The 20,027-nt window shown below is 39.7% G+C and overlaps 1 protein-coding gene across 2 annotated transcripts in view; it reads right to left on the reverse strand.

Annotated features, from left to right (window-relative positions):
* The window catches only part of micu1 (mitochondrial calcium uptake 1), a 33,502-nt gene extending 14,282 nt beyond the window's left edge, over positions 1 to 19,220 (reverse strand). Inside the window, exons 1-5 of one of the 2 annotated variants that reach the window (XM_054798700.1) lie at positions 19,083 to 19,220; positions 13,304 to 13,471; positions 11,240 to 11,408; positions 8,352 to 8,514; positions 6,092 to 6,135 (exon numbers count right to left, since the gene is read on the reverse strand). In XM_054798700.1, coding sequence (XP_054654675.1) covers positions 6,092 to 6,135; positions 8,352 to 8,514; positions 11,240 to 11,408; positions 13,304 to 13,470 — 543 coding nt within the window. In that variant the 5' untranslated portion in view covers position 13,471; positions 19,083 to 19,220. Of the gene's footprint in view, positions 1 to 170; positions 6,036 to 6,091; positions 6,136 to 8,351; positions 8,515 to 11,239; positions 11,409 to 13,303; positions 13,472 to 19,082 lie in introns of those variants that run through there. The other variant, XM_054798701.1, reaches the window with a different exon arrangement.
* Between the last annotated feature and the right edge of the window lie 807 nt (positions 19,221 to 20,027).

Raw genomic sequence — 20,027 nt, forward strand, 5'->3', positions numbered from 1 at the left:
GACCTTATCACATGCACACTGCACACTCAGTGAGAAAAAAGCTAGATAGACAGTTTCCCACACATTGGGACGCTCCACCAAACAAGAGTGGACAGATAGACGAAGCATGCCTTGGAGGGGTCGTGGTGTTGGGGTTAGAGGGTTTACATAATAAGCCCTGATGGCGTTACCTCCGTCTGTAAGAGGTCCATTTCAGAGGAGGAGGAAGGAGGAGAAACAACTGTTAGAGAACATTGTGGCCTCTGCTGTCTTTAGCAGGGCCTTGAATGACAAAGACACGCATATGTATTCATACCGTCTTTCTTTTACACACTCACACACATGTATACGCTCATACAAAACAGCTGGTTCAAAGCAAAAATAATACACAGGGATGCCACTCAAATAGAGATTTTAACTGCATCCCTCACACAAAGATCATCATTTCCTCAAGCTCCATTTTACTGGAGCTTAAAACTAACAAACCTCATCCATTATCACATTATTATGTATGTCTGTATTTTTTAAGTATCAATTTGATGGAAATCTGTATATACATATTTTGTGGCATCCCCTTTAGTAGAATAACAACCTGATGCATCCATACAGTACGTGACTGATTCCCTCCCCATTAGGTAGTCAATTGATTAGGTACAACAAGTCAGAACTAATAGAGTATATACAGAAGGTGTGCAGCTTTAATACTTAAATATCCGACCTCTCTTCCTCCTTAAGAAAAGAGCCACAAATTGAAAGTCCATTTAACAGAGAATAAAGGGATGCTTTAATGCTGTGCATTCGTTTTATCTCGGTGTACCTAGCAATTTTTGTATCTCTCTCCAACATAAGAGTCTACAGCAACAGTGCTATGATTGATCCATTAACTGTCACAGTATAAATGGAGAAGGGAGTCAGTAGAAAAAGACGGAAAGGTGAACGAGAGGAAATAATGCCAGAGATACTGTGAAGTGAGTCCCTGCGTGGGTGTGGGTCTAGGAACAAAGGCTGGCAAAGTAAGCGAAATAGATAAAAGACAGTGGGAAGTGGAAAGTGAAAACATGAAAGAAAAAGAAGAGGGGTTGGATTTGGGCCACATGTTAACAACAGAGGTGATCAAGTCTTCTAGTGTCAAGTCTGCTCATCATAGGAGATACACTCCTGAAACTTTTTTGGGCTTTTAACATTTGGAATTCTTTGCTGGGAGAAAATGGAGAAAAGCAATCCCACAAAAGAGCCTGAATTGAATTTAGGTAAAACAAATACAAAGTTACTAAAAATGACAATTGACTCAGCATTGAGTGCTAATTGTGGCGTTATCTCAAATTAGTGCTCTGCAAATGACTGAAACCCTCATTACTGTAGTACTCAAGTTAATTAACAGATAGAGCCTCATTTGACAGTGCATGTCATCTGATTGGTGTTAACATCACAGCTGTCAGAGTGAATCTAGGCATGCGTCCTTATTAAATCTAAGCCAACTCATGTGTTCATTCTGTTCTCTGTGTGTCAGGCTAAGCTATGGCTGCAGGAAATTGATGGAGAAAGCGCCCAGCCTGCAAGAGGAGGCACAAATACGTCTGTGAAAGAGCTGCTGGTGATGCTGTCAAAATGTACAGTTGTTATATACAAACACACAACTCACAGAGGAGGTCAAGGGTTTGGTCTAATCTCCGTTCAGTTCACGCTAAGCCCGAGAGCTGCGCTGGACAAACTTTAACTAAACAGTCCAACAAATCTGATTTATTTTGTACAGCCAGTGGCTTGCATGCTGAGGGGCTCTTTCCTCTCATTTCACATGTGGATAAAGAAATGCTGTCTAAGTACCATCGAATGTAATGAGCATTAACTATTAAGGCATAGTTTTATCTATATATCTATCTATATATCTATATCTATATATATATATATTTTTTTTTTTTTTTAATAAAAGACTTTGCTGTGAATAGTTTTGTTTTTTTTCTAGCTCAATTAAAGCCGAGGACACAACTGGCCGTATGGTCTACTGGTCTACGTGCAAAAAATGCAATAAAGCCATGGAGGGTGTGAGTGTGATGTGCTGATTTTTGAGCCGTAAGCTGGCCGCAGAAGTTCTTTGTCATGTCAAGAAACTCTACGGGCGCTTATGTTTTTTCAGGTTGCAAGACAAACGTACGCGCTTCTTGCATCTTCACGCGTCGTCCTGTAAGGCCAACGTGTGTCTTTCGTATTTGTTCCGTGAAATTGTATTAATTTATTCCTACCCGTCTATTTTCTGCATTTTGTAGCGTGTCTCTTGGCTGCACTGCTTCCTGTTTGTGTGTGTGTGTGTTAGATTTTTTTTGTTTCAGCTTCTATTGTCATTGCCAAAAAATATTGGCATATCGAAGATGCCATAGCAATATTTTTGGCCATGGCTGTATGTGTTGCCATGTCAATCTAATCAGCCCAAGGACTTCTGAACCATGAGTCCTGGCCCATGTCACGTATTAGCAATGGGGCTGTTTCTTTAACCAATCAGATTTCAGATTCCCCTCACAGCTAGCTAGCTAGCCTACAATAATGTCAGCATTTGTCCATTCTCTGATTGGTTGTTCAGAGCAAAACTGTTCTACAAGCCAAGTTAGGGTCCAGAATGGCTGATTGAAGAGGAGCAATTGACATCTCTGGTGAGAAGTATTCTATTAAAAAGTTTTATGTTTTTGTCATGTTATTAGCTAAATATTGATTCTGAACTGCTCCAGATGATGTTGTAATGTGCTTGTTTCATTTGCCTGAGCGTCAACTTTACAAGCACCGGCGATTACCAGTGGAAATTACTAAGCTACTCATACTCAAAGCTACGAGCAGAATGAAAGTCAGGCGTATCGATATATAGTCGATAGTATTGATAGTATAGACGATATAGTGAAAGATAAAGGGTTAACTGGGTCTCTTGCTTTATTATTTTTTTTGTAACAGTATAGGTCCTCACATTGTCTGCTGAAAACAATTTTGGCCGGTTAAGTCCCCCTGAAGGCCCAGGTACCAAATGCAGTGCCCGCCACTGGTATAAATGTATTTACTTGTAGACCTTTACGTGCCTGGAATCCATCTGTGGGGAAAGCCCTCCATCTGATCTCTCAAGAAAGCATGCACAAGATCTCATTATGTACCTGACATTTGTCTGTGAAAACACAGAATCTTTCTCTGACTTTTAGACTTATCCAGAATAAATGCTCCCCGCTTGTATGCACTGGCATGTGGGACAAAAATACCACCGTCTGCATGTGGAGGCGCTGGTACAGAGAGCATATTAACTGTCTGGTCCTTGGGGAACCCACAAAGCAGGTGAGCCTGTTAATAACTCCTGATTATTCTGGGAACATGACTAAACAATTCAACATGATACAGAATGGTCAGCCATCAAATTATAGAGGAATGGCAGCTGCCTCCTATGAGGAAGAGGCAGCCTAATCAGAAGACTGTGAGTTGGTGACCCAAAACCTCTTCTAGATTAGGAGAACATACAGAAATCAAAAGAGGAAGTGTGAGTAGGATTAACTGATTTTCACACAAACAGAAAGGGCAGAGAAAGTTGAATACAGAGTGCAAACATGGAGGAATGGAGGCATTTTAACTAAGTCCAACCAGTGACCTTACGTAACTTCCTGTAAAATAAGAAAGAGTGAAAACATGATAACAGCGACAACAGAAAAGCCCACCCATACACACATACATGAGTAACTATTGTTCACTGGCACTCATCGCCAGTCAGTTGGCTTTTCATACAGAAGGTCACACAGCATGGAGGGAACAGTTTGAACAGTCAACAGTTTTTAAACGTACACAATTACCGCCGTAACTTCAAACCATGCTCTTCAGGCATCATGCAGTACTGACATCTGAACAATTTAAAAGATGAATTGGTGAATGCTACCAAGCACATCGATACAGCCTCAATGCTAGCTAAAAGAGCCATTTCCTGGGTCCAAAAAACCCTGTGATGCCACCATGCGCAGAAAGGGGGCGCCACCACCAGCTACTTTCTGTGGAAGACACTGGTACCACAACAGGGCATGCTAAGGGAATGAGTGCCAAGGCATGTGGAAAGCTAGTGCTTAAGAGAAATAATACAAGGAGATGAGAAAGAAAACACTTAAAAAAACATTTAAAAAGAGTGAAAGAGAGAGAGGGAGTATGAGTGTAGGGGAACAGCAATCTTCTCGCAGCAGAAAAATGTATGTGTTACACAATCTATTTTAAAAGTTGCGAAAAAGGTGCCTTGTAAGGGACACTTTTTAGTTGCTCTTCCCATCTCAGCTTTGCAAGATAAATTAGGTGCTACAGAAGTATTTATAAGTCTTATAGTGACAGAGTGGAAAAATGAAGTTTTAATAATTCAGCAGAGACTGCACGGCACACATCTGTGGGCACCAAGTTCACACAAAGAGCACTGGGGAGGTCTTTAACACAGTGTCAACACATAGCAATAACAGGCCTGCTGTGATGAGCATTCTCTTCATTATAAAGAGCTGAAGTCTACACCTGACTGACCTGCTCCAAGCAAAAACATTATGTATATCACCTTAATACAGCTCATTTGATAATAAATAATTAAGTACATCATCTAGGGTTTCTGAGATGCCCTTGGATGAACTGTTCTGAACAATAAATGTGCAGCTAATTGCTTAAATGAGCAAAGATATACATGGTATAGTGTCCCAATAAACGACGATGAGCTGATGAGTTAGTAGGCTTTCATAAGAGTTACTGAAGCTGAGATATGGAAAATTTAGAAAAAACAACAACTACTTAACTGTTCCCCTGCACTTACAGTACAATAGTGAGTATATACGCCGTCCACATTACCAGGAAAAAGTGAGTCATAAAAAGTTTCAACAAAAGGAGAGGCACAAGTTGACTGAAGGAACTAAGAGGAGTAAGTATTGACTACAAAGTGCAGCATTTCATTCAGGTGCACACATGCCGCTCAGCACACACCCCATACCTGCCAGAAGTCCTGAAGAGGGGGAGGGGCAGAAGCAGGGAGGGCAACGGCGACAGAAGAACCAAAGAAGAAAAGGGGCGGGGAGTTTGTAGGTGGGTAATGGGGGTCAGCAGATGGAATTATTAGGGATTGGGGGTCAAGACAGACAAGGTGGAAATTGGGTTTGAGGTTGATGGTTATTCACAAGGAGGGAAAGAGAGAGAAATGGGGGGATTACTTGTTATGAGAATGAGAGAAGGTCGACAACAGCATGATAGAACAGTCAACAATGGCAACATCGGATCACAATGTTAGATTGTGGCAGCAAAAAGGACACCCACATGAACACAGTGTATGAAGGCAACAATGATGGATACAATGATATTACTGGTTGAGCATACTTTTAGAATAGCACAGAGTAAGTCAGTATACACGTTAGTTGTTCACAGCCACACAGGGTGTGTTGTGTTTGCCTTACGTTGAGAGCCTGGAACAAATGAGCGATAACCAGAGAGGAGACGTGTCGAGAGGCAAAATATATCCATACTTTCCTTCAGATTCTTCCACTTAAATGTGGCATAATAGTGGCACATTTGCAAAGTATTGTACTTGGCTTTTTATATCAAATTATAACAAATGATAAAGAGGTATTGTACAAACTCTTTTCTCCTCTCTGCCTATCTGAAAGGTTCCCTTCACTCTGCAGCGACAACGCTTCAGGACACACACAAGGCCATGGCCATTTCATCTACACTGAATGAGACTCTGGGTAAAAAACAGGGTGGGCACAGTGTATGCTGGCAGGAACATTTCGGAGACAACAAAAACTAAATGCAGTATCACACAAATTCACATGGACAGAAATTCGGCTAACAAATAAAGGGAACACATGGCTCGGAAAAAGGAACAACAGAGGTGAAACAACAAGCATGCCGAGTATAACTACCATATGCTGAGTATTTATCTGGTGATTATCAAAGGATGGAAACAACATTTTCATTTTGATTGAGACAAGGTATTAAATATATTTACGTATTTTCATAATGACAATTAAAAACCTATCAGGAATGAACAGTAAAGTAATCCACATAGTATCACAAAACAAAAATCCATCTTTCAAAGTTACGTGTCATCACCTTCTTTATCACAAAGACACCCAATTCTTACCTTTCCATCATAGCGTTTCACAATGAACTGATCAAGGCCAAGATCTGAAAAGCAGAGAGAGAAAAATACGGTGACATATAGAAGATAAAGAAGGGTCACACTAGGTACACAACATGATGTATTATAGCATGACGCACAGCAAACGGCAGTGACATTACTCTCTCCCTGGAGATCAGTGACACATGCAAGTGAATTATAATAGTCATCAACAACCCATTTCCATGTTGCAAATTCTTTAAAAGAATCATCTGCAGTCAGAACCAATGCATACAATCATTAGTCATTAACACTCTAATAAATTGTCGTCTCTGAATACAGTTCTAGACCTTGCAAGGGTTGTAAATGACATACAACTAAAAAATAGGGATGCTCCGATCAATCGGCCACCAATTAGTATCGGCTGATTTCCGTGAAAAATCATGTGATTGGCATACGCCGATAAATGCCTTTTAATGCCGACCACGTGTGGCTACCACTATTGCAGCCCACAGCAACCCCTTCGTGCGGTGTAGTGTCTTGCCCTAACTAACGTCACACTGTGCAGACGTGCCAAAACCAAAACAATTATGTCTGCCTATGGCTGGGCGATATGACCTCAAATCAATATCATGATAAATTGGGCAGTTTTACCTTGATAACGATAAATGCACGATAAATCCCCAACCACTATATATCTTTGCCATCTGAAAATAACTGCAGGAAATGCAAATTGACTGCTTTTCGTTGATTTATTGACCAACTGGCACACATTACTTTCAATGAAATATAACGCACGTAATGGGACGCACCTATTCCGCTTATAAAGCCTTCTGAGAAAACCTCCGAAAAGCACCAATAACGCACCATTTACATAATGTGATTTGTGTGGTTACGACAGTTTTCAAACTGACTTTGCATTTCGTGTTCATTTGCTCAACAACATCTTTGTGGAACCCAAAATAAATGTCCGTCGGACTGCGGTCCACAAATATGAATGTATCGTACATACCCTGGCATACTACATTCTGTACCCACATGTACTAAGCTACACATGCAGCCACATAACATGGCTGACATCACGTCTCATGCAATTACGTTACTAATGGCCACTTATCACACTGCACAAGAAGAACGCCGGTGATATCGACCCAACCTACCACAACCATGTCAGGTAATAATTTACAATAATAATAATAATAATAATAATAATAATAATAATAATACAATGTATAAATATAGTGACTTTCTCATTTTTCTAACAATTCTATTCAATTCCAGACCTTCCATTGTCATGTTATTTGTTATGTGTGTGGCATGTTGGCCATCATCAAAATGATCATTTACACAATGAAAAGAGAATTTCACATGTTCTTGCAGCCAAGTGACCATCTATTCGTGACATCAAATAAAGCATGGAATCCTTAAAATCTGCTACCAACAGCAAACTAATCATGGTTTCCGATAGAGACGATTTCTTATTCTTTATTTGTGAATTATCAATTTTGCATAATTGGCCATGATGTACATGTTTTTTAGGTTTTTTTACAGGCTTTAAAAATCCATATATTTCAAATCAAGTATTTGTGTTATGAGTTTTTAGTAGCATCCCTTTATCCCTTCAAGTGTTTTCTGGTTTTTCAAGCATTTGGTATGAAGACCAAGTGTGTGCTGGTGTTGTGGAGCTGAATGAGCATAGAGCAGAGAGTGTGTGAGTGTGTGTGTGTGTGTGTGTGTGTGTGTGTGTGGAATGAGGGGTTCTACTTTTGGAATGACATGAATTCAGAGATGCCCAGAATAGAGGTGACATTATAAACAATTGCATGCATGTACTGCAACGGTAGCATGGTGTATTTTAATTAGAGACCTGAATGACTAGGTCTTTTGTCTCTGTGTTCTACTTCTGATCATCTAATCATATTATAAAGAAAGTATTACACTTAACACACACAAACATGACTATGTCCTCCTGACAGTTCTGAGGTTTCAACCTACCAATTTAACAGTCCAAGTGAAAGGCAGCTGAACTATCACAAGACAAACCTCATGTTTTGAGATACTAAACTAGTGCGAGGAAGAAAAGATGGCCAATAACGCTAAAATGCAGCTTTATCATTTTGACCCAATCCTCCAGAATGCAGTAAAAACTAGGCTACCTTGGTCTGTCTACGTACTGGGCCAAAGCCGAGGAGGAGGAAGAGAAAATCTGGGCAATCACAGAGGTCATAAAAGGGCTAGTTCAGTGATAAAATTCAGCTGTGATGGGGGTAGAAACCTGACTTACTCTCTGGCTGCTTCTCGTTAGGTGTGATAGAGCGTATGAAGTCCTGGGGTGTCATGTAGACCTCCGCATCTCCATGCTCACCGATAATCTTCAATGTGGCAAAGTAGCGGAAAATCTTGTCTGGCGTCGAGTAAGCCCGTATCCTGTTTTCGTACTCCATCACCTGGCAAACACAATAAGTATCATTTAGGACAGCCTTCTAACACAGCTAGATATTGAGTCATTTATGAATGTCTTATTTTTTGTCAGTTGGCGACAAGTTTGGCTCATCTCAAGTATCCTTACAATCACATCATAAACATTTTCCAAAATACAGCTACGACAGATGGTCTGCACAGAAAACATTCAGACATACAGTACAACTATAAATCTAACATAACTCCACCATCTGATGGGATACAATAAATGTACTCAGTTACAGCCACTAGTGACATTAATATTTGTTCTGAGACAGCCACCCTCCTGCTTCAAATGGCAGAGCATTTGACAAAGCAACAGCTGTTTGGGAAACAGGCATTTATTCCATGTGACGCTGAATGACTGAGTGGACGATTTAAACACTCTGTGGGTGACACAGAGCAACATTTGACTTTGTCAGGTTGTTAGACACTCTGATTTAATAAGAGACACGCACAGATGTTGAGTTAAAAAAACAATGAATACATGCCTCAGTGTTGGTTCAGCCTACTAAGCAGACATTACTTTTCATTGGGGATATCTCTGGCAGTAGGCCAAAAATAAGAATCACTGTGAAGGAGGTGTTACAGGACAGCGATTACAGAAACTGAGAGAAAAGCCTTATTTGCCGAGTTATATCTATTTACGTATTTTCATGTCCATATCCAATATACTGTATGTGTTTACATTTACATAACACCTGAACCACCCTAAACAATAATTGGAAAACATTGGAATTGTGTCTCTTCAACCACATTGTAGTACGGGGTGCCCACAAAGTCTCTTTACAATTTAAAAATGTATTACACAAGCAATTGATGATCTATGTTAATCATATTTGTTCTATGTACTCAGTGGTTATCCAAGTTTTTAATTTGTGTTTTTCTTTCTATGAGGTTATGTTAAAGATATCATCAGACAAAGATAGCTGGATGGATCGGCAGAAGACAGAGGAAGATAGATAGAGGAAGACATTTTGCCAAATGCCCTGTAAACATTCCGCAATTAGGGAAAAAAACTGAGTTTCAACACATTAAACCTTATTATTCACCTGAAACAGCTGCATCACTACAACGCTCGGGGCCCGGGCTTGTTCCTATCACTGCGGCGTTTGCAAGTGCAAAAAAGGTCCTTCATTTGGACGGACAAGTGGACAAGCCAACCCTTTACCATCGTTGAAGGTACCGGCTTTTGTCGGCTGGCAAACCCCTTGGAGCCACGGTTTGTGGTTCTGGGCCGCCGCAATATTTTAAATGTTTTGTTCATAGCAGTGATGTCATGATATTTGGTAAGGACAAATCTACAGGTACAGTTTGTCAAATCCTACTTTGTTTGAGTCGTTCTTACCTACAGATGTGCACAAACTACAGTTAAATCTAAATTTAAAAAATAAGAAATATATAGCAGGAGATACTGTTTTGGAGGGCATCATTTGTATGAAAGCAGTGCTCAGTAAAACGTAAAAATGATGTTAAATGTTCTTTTCTTTTAACCATTTAATTTGTCATTTATAATTGTTTCGCATTGTTTTCTGCATGTAAAACAATACAAATTAAAATGCCAGAAAGACCTCTCTGGATAGGTTTTTTGTGCTACAAGAGTACAGTAACAATTAAAAACAAAGAGAAGATTCCCCTCCAAACTATAACCTCCCCTCCCCTTTTCTGGTTGTTGTGTTTGCCTAGTCTTCATCCAACCATCCATCTTCTATGCCACTTATTCTCACTAGGGTCGCGGGGGTACGCTGGAGCTGCCTAGTCTTCAATAAAGGTAAAAGTGATGTTAAATGTTCATTTGCCATTTATAATTATTTCGCATCATTTTCGGTAAATAAAACTTTAATGTGTTTTTTGTTATTATTTTTGTGTGTTTGGAATGGATTAATTGGATTTACATTATTTACTATGGGACAAATTGCCTGGGTTTTCCTACGTTTCTTTTTTTGTTTGACTTGACTTGTTTGACAGGATTAATGATGACAACCGAGGCTCCACCATATGGCAAGTAATCGAGTACTGTACCGCCTTGATATGCTTTTAATGATGTATGAAATGAAGCAAACAAACTTAAATATCTATTCCTCATTTTGTAGCAATTTCCACAGATTTGACTATTCATTTGTTTTTGTAATAAGTTTGTTAAATTGGAAAGAGAATTTATGGACACCCTGTATCAAATCGAAGCCATGTTGGCTATTCAAAAGAAGAACATTGTAAAAGGGCAACTCAGGAGGTGTACGTAAAGAGGAAGTAAAAGTTTGATGGAAACATGAATAATGATGCGCTTAATAAATGTTAAACCCAATAATGATAATGACTTACTGTAAATGTTAGAGATGTTAAACCCAAGAGCAATCCACTGGTGAAAAAAAATGGTGCTGTGCTACCAAAAACAATTTGATCCTGATATTTCAGCAGGATCTTTTTGCACCATTTTATATTCTTACCAAAAATTCCCTCACCCAAATTTTCAAACAATCAATAAATCATAAACTAAACAAAGAAGACAATTTATTATTCTTCTGCACTCCACAATTAACAACACAGTTGTTCATGATAGCAGAAAAACAAGCTCTGTAAAATATTCTGTCTAAACATCCTGATATGGCATATTGAACATTGATTGGGGAGGTTTTGGATGAGCCATAGTAGAGCATGAATCAAACAGGAGACACTGGCTGAATAGCGCAATCTGTATTAGTTATTGATTACCTTGCGGTCACGGAATCCAATGCGTGGCTTCTTTTTTTTCCCGTCACCATTTTCACTCTTGGCCTCCACTGATTTCTCTGACTCAGACTCTGAATTGCTTACAGAATCAGCTTCCTCTCCATCTTGCATCTCGGAATGTTGCACTGATGGCCCTGTATCAGCATACACTCTAGTTTTCAATAGCAGAAAGAGAGGAAGCAGATGAAAAACCTGTGGGAATTCAATATGCAATCTGGTGGTTAAATATAGCAATACGATACAGAAGTACAGAAGAAGTTGTGAGTTATGATTGATCATCAAATGGAGATGAGAATGCGTTGATGATAAAGTAGGCGATAAAATCCTATATTGTGTCTTTGCTACGCTAAGCAGTTTAACACAGCCAACTCCCACATTGCCATTTTTCTGTCATGACTGACAAATCGGAATACTAATGAATAACCGAGCCCGTCTGGAGTAAGCTGAATAATAAACTTGGCTTAATGAGATACAAACAGTGGCTGGGGTGAGGGCCTGGAAACGGTCTGAAACACCCCATGGCATCATCCATCACGCTGGCTTTTGCAGCGTGGTCATTGTATCCCTATTGAGCTCTCATGTCAACAGTTGAACCTTGCCTTAAGCAAACACCAGCCTCCTTGGAGAGGATCAAAAGAGTGCAACACCTTCTACATTGTGGCTGTCGACATATGGATCAAGAACTTAGGAAAAATAATAATACATCATATACATTTCTATCGTGCTTTTCTAGGTACTCAAATACCCTGAAAAATAAGTTACAAACAACAACATTGCTGTCATTCACTGAACCAATAAGCAATACATCACATGCCTTTCTGGTATACTCCACATGGCCATTATTACAACATTAGCATACAGTTATCCCTCGTTTATCACGGTTAATTGGGTCAGATCCAACTGCGATAAGTGAATTTCTACGAAGTAGGAAGTAGGATTCAATATTAATAACTAATAATGGTCAGAGCATAGAAAACCTGTTTATGACTTTCTAAACATGTTTTTTGTAAAACCATTATTAGATCTCGTAGACATGAAATAATACCCCTGTAGTCTCCTTTACACTCCTATTATTCTTTGTTTACACTACATTGATAATGTGCAGGCTACGGGATCACTGCAGGGACACAAGAGACGGCCACAGCTTTAAGCATTGCATGTCAGCGAGCTAACTAGTTAGTCTCTAATTTATTTATTTTAAATTTAAGAAAGCGTTTCAAGTCCAAAACTTACCACTTCCACACGGAATGGGAGGATAACTTTTTTTCACTCAATCATGTCGGGCATACCGTGGCTGACTCCATGCAGTGTGAAAGGGATAGTTCGCATTTGTGCCTATAGTTCGGACTTAGTTCGGACTATATCAACCGTGACTTACGCTCCCATTCGGTCCCGCGAGTCCAGTTTTGGTCGGATTTCCATGACGTAGTTTTGCTTAGTTGCTGGGTCATTTAAGTAAAAAGTTTGGATGCTCAAAACAATATGCGTTCAAAAGAGTAATACATTTGCATCGTAACAATGCCTCCTCAAAAAAAAAAGTCAGACCTCACAAATCGCTCCGTGTTATATTTGTATCCCGCCATGTCCCTGCGCACTGTCGCATCTCCAGTCAATGAAGATGCAGATGAAGACTGATGTCATATGACATCCACAAAGTGACATTTATGCGTTCGACCCAAACTACGTTGGCGATCTACCGGTAGCTCACGATTGATGTAATGGGCACCCTGCACAAAACTCATCATAGGGAGCGATGTTCAAATTGCATTGTAGCGAGGGACGACCGTATTTGCATTAAATTTTGAATGTTCTTGCCAGTCCACTTTTGTTGTCTAGAAGATAATTTAGCTGCGTCCACGCTGTATGGTGCCCAATTCCGACTTTTTGTTAAAATACTGTACAATCTTTTATTTCGTCACATCCCCAAACTATGCGACTTCTTAATGTGAACACAACGAATCCGGGAAGTGACGCGTATGTGCAAAAACATGACATCACACGCACTGATAACAAACTAATTATTATAGTTTTCTGGAAGAACCCTACCTTTTCCAGAGCAGTCCAGCACTAGCAGAGACACCAGTTACCCCGGCTAGAGCTGCCATCAATAGCCTCTTTCGTCCAGACCCTCGCACTGTTCCATTGTGGTGGTAGCGTCTGGCGATGTGTGCCATGCCAACCCATACAGAGGACAATGCCCGCAAGCGGAACATTCTGCGTGGAAGAAAAGCGTAAAAAGGTAAAGACATTTACATTGCAACAAAAAAAAAAGAAAAAAGGATCTTCCTTGCTTTGATTGAAATTAGAGAAGATTCAACTGTGATGCTTTGAAACATAAACTATCTATAGTATCACAAAATTCACTACACTCGACACATTTCTGCAACCATTTTTATTATTCACAAGGGACCATACTATTGAAATGGAACTTGGATATATTTTAGAGCAGTGTTTCTCAACTGGTTTGGCTGCGGGGCCCACCAGCACCCCCTAATGAGTGGGTTTTGTTCACACCGCAAGCAATACTGTATAGGCGTCTGTGTTGATGACCTCCTGTCCGTTTGTGCTGTGTTGGTCGGGAGTATTGTTGCTTTCAGATAAAGAGCACTTCTTTAAAGCAAGCTGACGATGCCTCTGACCATTTCCTTTGCGACTCAAGCTCGCCACCATATACCGTAAATTCCGGTAAGCGCATCTGAATATAAGCCGTACCCACGAAATTTAAAAGAGAAAAAAAAAGTGTACATAATTAAGCTGCAGGTGTCCATGTTTTAACATGGGATATTTACACAGAAAAACACATCATAAACCACTTAATGCAGGCAAAGACCCGCCAAGACTTTAAGCCAAGAATATGTAACATTTGCTTAAATATGCATTTTTTGGACTAACAGGCTGTAGTCAACCACGAATCAGCAATCATTTATTAATTTATTTATTTTTGAAAAACCGTGACGAAGCGATGTTCGAACCGCGATGGAGCGAGGGATGACTTATAGATTTACAATTCATTGAAAAGGACTCAACACACAACCATTGTCAAAATCATCATTGTGTAGTGTGTCTTGCCTGCAGTCAAGCATGGTGGTGGTAGTGTTATTCCCGAGCTGCTTGAGTATTACTGGCACGGGGCAGCTGTGGTCCATTGAGGGAAAAATGAATTCCAACATGCACTGTCTACTTTCTGAAGCGGAGCATGACGTCCGCCCTAAACTGGGCCATATGGCAGTTTTACAATATGATAAGGAACCCAAACACACCTCCAAGATGACGACAAGTGGAAAGGCCTAACCGAACTGAGCACCCGCCAGCTCTGTAATGCTGGTTATAAACATTGACACTTTTGGACGATGTGTTCACAGTGTTATGTGTTATTTTCAGAGGACACTAAAAGTATACTGCTATAAAAACTGTACTGTACAGTAACTACTCGACATTGTATCCAAGTTTAATTTCTATAGTGCAGTATTATCCCTTGAGATACAATAAAATGGTTGCTGAAATGTCAGGGGTGTACTCACTATTGTGAGATACTATATGAAAGTATGTTCTTCCAACAGTCCGAAGCAATGGACATGTAGGGCAAGGATTTTTAAATAATTCCCAGAAAACTTACACTAAACTCAAAGAGACAAACGTTAAGACAACTGGATTGACAGCTAATTACTGACACATGCTGCTGCAGAATTAATCAATGTCACGGAAGATGACTGATAATTAAGCATGATTATAAACCCTTGTGTAACCTTTTTAAAGTATGAAGCACAGGCGAGACCCTCAATGAATCAGTGCATGAAGCCAAATGGCGATATCCTGTTGGCAATGATTGTCAAACTAAATCCATGAATTATATAGGGAGTCCTAAAAAGTATATGGAATGGAACTGAAGCTGAAAGGCTTTACATTAGAGCTGGACAGCATAAACAAAAGTAGCTGACCTAAAATGATGTCTTAATGCCTGAGTGAAATTTATTTGCAAATTCTGTGCTCAGGTGCAGCACAGATTTTCACCTCTTCACACAAAGATGCATAACATGGCACGAATAGGCAGACAGGCATAAACAACAAACTAGAGTTAGAGAGGAAAAAAAATCCCACAGAACTCTTTTCCTTGAATTGATTTTCCAACACAGCTGGGGACTGTCCATTTCAAGTATAATATCTGTCTACTGAGTGAGAAAGAAATTAAGCATTTTTGAAGTTATCCAAGAGGTTAAATAGATTTTTTTTACAGCTGATGCACAAAAACATTTTTCTAGCCATGGTAACACCCAAGTTGGCATCCAGGCACACCTTGCATAAGACGCCCAGTCGAGCCTGAACAAGTTTCAGGGTAGTTTAGTAACACTGCTTAGCAGTACAAATATTCTCCACTCCATTTTATATTGTCACAGCAATATAAAATTAAAACATTTCAATAAAAAAAAAACCAATAAAACACTCCACCTAAACTCAACAACATGTAGCACCATAGCCAGTGTTTCCCATACATTCATTTATCAGTGGCAGCACGCCACTAATTAATTTTTGCCTATGGAAAAAACACTTTAATATCATAGTAAAGGCATTACTGAGCTATACAATCAAAATAGACTGTCGCCCAAGTGTAAAACTAAGACAATCCCTGTCAATGAAAACATTTATAAAACACTCCATGTTTCTGACATGTATAGCGCCGTAGCTGGCGTTAGGAGTGGACTTCGCCATCTCTTCAGCTCGTGGTTGCCTTCTGCAGCAGAAGGAGAAGCAGCTGCTGGGTCTTCCCAATGGCTATCAATTAACGGTCAAATCCTGGCTCAACATTGCATCTTCTCCAGTTGGCATGGCACAGAAAACCTCCAACTCCTAGTTACTGAAACTCAACACTTTTACTCGCATATGGCATCTCTGCCAATAAAACTCATGAACTGCTTGTAGCAAGTCTGTCTACTCCAGTGTCGGTCTCTCCTGTCACTCCGTCCAACCATACGATCACGCCAGACAAGAGTGTCTTCTCTTACTCTTAACGCGAGTCCGCTTCAAGTATCCTGAAGTGTATAATTTGTTCCTCTAGTCTCAAGTTGTTTTGTGTTGAAAAAGCCAGAACATAGTTATTCCTTTGACGCTCACTGAATCGAGGTCTTACAAGACTGCATGACATTATGTGCAGGGATGTCCCGATCCGATCGTCTGCTGATCCTTTGTATTTCTGAAGATCGGATAACATCGGCTTCCGCCACGAGATCGGGTCGATCCGGTTGCCGTATAACGTTCGTAACTCTGAGCCACACTCCCAACATGGTAGGTGCAGTAATGTGCCTCAAAGCTGGTTGCCACTCGACTCACACCACCCGTAAGAATAACAAAACGCAACACCACCATGTAGACATGTCCGTGGTTTACCGCAGTGAAGTTAGTTTCACGTTGGACATTGGATATTCATCTGCGTAGCTACAGCGGTAGTTCCCTCTCACTTCACCCGCACTGCTGTGTTATGGTGTATGGAGCTTGCATGCGAAGTGCCTCTCTAACTGCTGGTTGATAATAAGGACATTACAAACACTACTAAACATGTCGAAATGGCGGTGAAAAACCTTGGAAACTCCTCTGTTACGGAGTGTGAATGGAAGCTAGCGGTGTTCGCTTAGTTTAACTAGCGCAGCTGTGTGTGTGTGCAACTCAGGCTGGATGAGTATATTTTCACTGTTTTGTGTTTTACTGCTTTAATGTAAGGACCAATGTTACATTTCCCACTGACGACGTACAGGTTCTGAGTGAAAAAAGACGAGAGGCACGTTTATCTTGCACCCGGCGCGTATCAACCGTCAATTGCCATTCTCAACACACACAACACATTCCGGCTTTCAAAATATGAGCGCTCTTGGTCACATTTGTCATTGTTGTAATTGTGTAAACAAAATCAGGGTGTCATTAAAATATCTTACATTATTAACGCGATTGTAATTACATCTGTGACTACTGTTTGTTGAAGATTTTGTAGCAATATGTGCTGAGGCTGACATCCCATTAGAAAAGTTAGCTAACTTACATCCATTTGTCAATTACTGGACAAAATGGGCCAGTGGTGTAGTGCATCAATAAATGTAAGGATTTTTGCATTTTATTCACTAACCCAAATAGCACACACTCTATGCTGGTAAAATAAGTGGAACAGGTAAAAAACTGGATTCTAAAAAATTAAAACAGAGAAAGCAGAATTTGGGAAAAAAATTAACCGGATTTCATAGGGCCCTAACAGAGTTTGTTAAAAAAACACCACAAATTGATCTATAATCATGTCAAATGATTAGTCCTACCCTAAAAGTATTTAGCACGGCCATTTTTTCCAATTTTATCTTTCAATGGATCATTTACTGGATTAGGGACCTGACTCACAGAGGTTTGTTACAAAAGCCAAACAATATTGTTGGTCATACTGTGTAATAAAAGTAAATTCAGCAATTCTTTGTTTGCATTATTTTTAATGCTTTGAAGAGCTATTTTAATAACTATATTAAATTCCAGCCGCACGGTGGTCTAGTGGTTAGCACGTTAGCCAACACAGTAACAGAGATCGGGAACACCTGGGTTCGATTCTCCCCTGGGCATTTCTGTGTGGAGTTTGCATGTTCTCCCCGTGTGCGTGTGGGTTTTCTCCGGGTACTCCGGTTTCCTCCCACATTCCAAAAACATGCAGGTGAGGTTAATTGGTGACTCTAAATTGTCCATAGGTATGAATGTGAGTGTGAATGGTTGTTTGTCTATATGTGCCCTGCGATTGGCTGGCAACCAGTCCGGGGTGGACCCTGCCTGTCACCTGAAGTCAGCTGGGATAGGCTTCAGCATGCCCCCGCGACCCTAATGAGGAGAAGCGGTATAGAAAATGGATGGATATTAAATTCCACAAATTCATGTTTGTAACAAAAGATTATTATTATTAAAACAAACAAAAAAAAACAATCAGACCGGATCGGATCGGCAAGACTATTATAAAAAAATTGTATTGAATCAGAAGCCAAAAAATGTGGATCGGGACATCCCTAACTATGTGAAATGTAATGAAAGATGAGGGCTTGAACTTTTAAGGTCTGTGCCGGCTTAGTACAAACCTTTATATTTTTCCAGGAAGATTTGGGTAGAATTTCAAATCGGACAACATTAAGGGCTTTGGGCTTTCAAATTTAAAGTGTCCACAGTCGACAATTTATCATGTGAATGAATTTGACGCCCCTGCTAATCTATAGAACTACGAATGAATGTAAACAAGAAAACGTAGTAACCCTTGTAATAGATCTTGAGGCACAATGGCACCATAAACAATCTAACAAGGCTTCATATGGACAATGTACTGTATTCTAGCTACTTATATTTTCCTCCTATCAAAATAATGCTTTTTCTGTTAAAACAAAACAAAATATTCCAGTCTCTTGGTCATAACTTATACAGTGACACAGGGTCTTTTTACATTATGATTTCTATGAACACAAATACGAATGATTTAGTCACTTATCAAGGCAAAACAACGGAAGCTGATGTTTTACTAACCGTCCAATTACAGCGATTATATGGGAGATCAATGATGAGTGAGCATTAACATTGGTGTCTTATTCAGCTCGGTGTATTGCAAGCAATTAAAACATTTTCCACTATCAGTCAGAATGTAAAGCTTGTTTGTACGTGTGACGTGTGCCTCGAATCCAGTATATTACCGTAATTACATTCCATACGACGGCTAAGTCTAGCTAATGCTGAGTGCTAACGGCTAACGTTTGGTAGCCCACGAATGCCGTTTTACTCTATCCGGTTTGTGAGCACCTTCAGCTCGGAAAGACTGACGGTTACTTACGTGGATGACAGCACAAACACCAGTCAGGAAAGGTAAAAGTATGCTCAGCGTCTCCGAGACAGTCTTTCACATGAATGCCTGCAAACCGCTATGGAGTACAGCTCAGCTCAGTTCCGTATTCCATGCGAGCTGTCATGGAGGGGGCGGGGCTTCATATCCTGGCCACGCCCCATGTATCTATTGTGGGCTGCACCTATTTAAAAGTCAAGATGTACCGTAGTGGAACCTGTGAGGACTTGTTAAAAGTTCTACATTATACTATTTTTCAGCAATTTTAAATAAGTTGCAGGGGTCCCACAATACAAGTATTCAAATCTAGACTTGATCCCGGACTTTGAAACAGTTGGTCTTTGTAACTTGAATGTCTTTGTAATGAACTGTGCTGCCTGTCTTCCATAGTGTGGCCACAAGAAACGATACAAATGTCACTATTTTTGATACCAGAATAGCAGCGATATCGGATTGATACTAGCGTGATGAGATCGACATTTTTCTATTTTATTCTGTTTATTTTCAGAAATATCTGTGCTTTTTTGTGTTGTTCAAATTTATTGTATATATTTATAACATCATTACATTTTCAGGGAATAACTTCTTGGGCACAAAAAGGCTTTGGGGCCAAAGGGAGACAGCCAAAGTAGTTTTTGCTTTTGTTTACTTATTTACTTTACTTATTTACTTATTTTGCACTATTGACTTTATTTTGCTCAAACAATTGTACGTAACAAAAGTGAATAAGGGAACAATTTTGTTGATATTGTTCCATTGTCTTTTGTTATTGTATTAAATATGATTAAATTATTTACAAGTAAGTGTGTTGCGTTTTTGTTTGCCTTAAATATTGTGTTTGATCCTGATTATAATCATGATCAACAAATTAAAGGCAAAAATCACAAAATCATCCACTGATCTTGAAAAGTGTCTCAGTAAAAAGTACCATTATCA

The sequence above is a fragment of the Dunckerocampus dactyliophorus genome, chromosome 14, assembly GCF_027744805.1.
Source record: "Dunckerocampus dactyliophorus isolate RoL2022-P2 chromosome 14, RoL_Ddac_1.1, whole genome shotgun sequence".
Lineage (NCBI taxonomy): Eukaryota > Metazoa > Chordata > Actinopteri > Syngnathiformes > Syngnathidae > Dunckerocampus > Dunckerocampus dactyliophorus.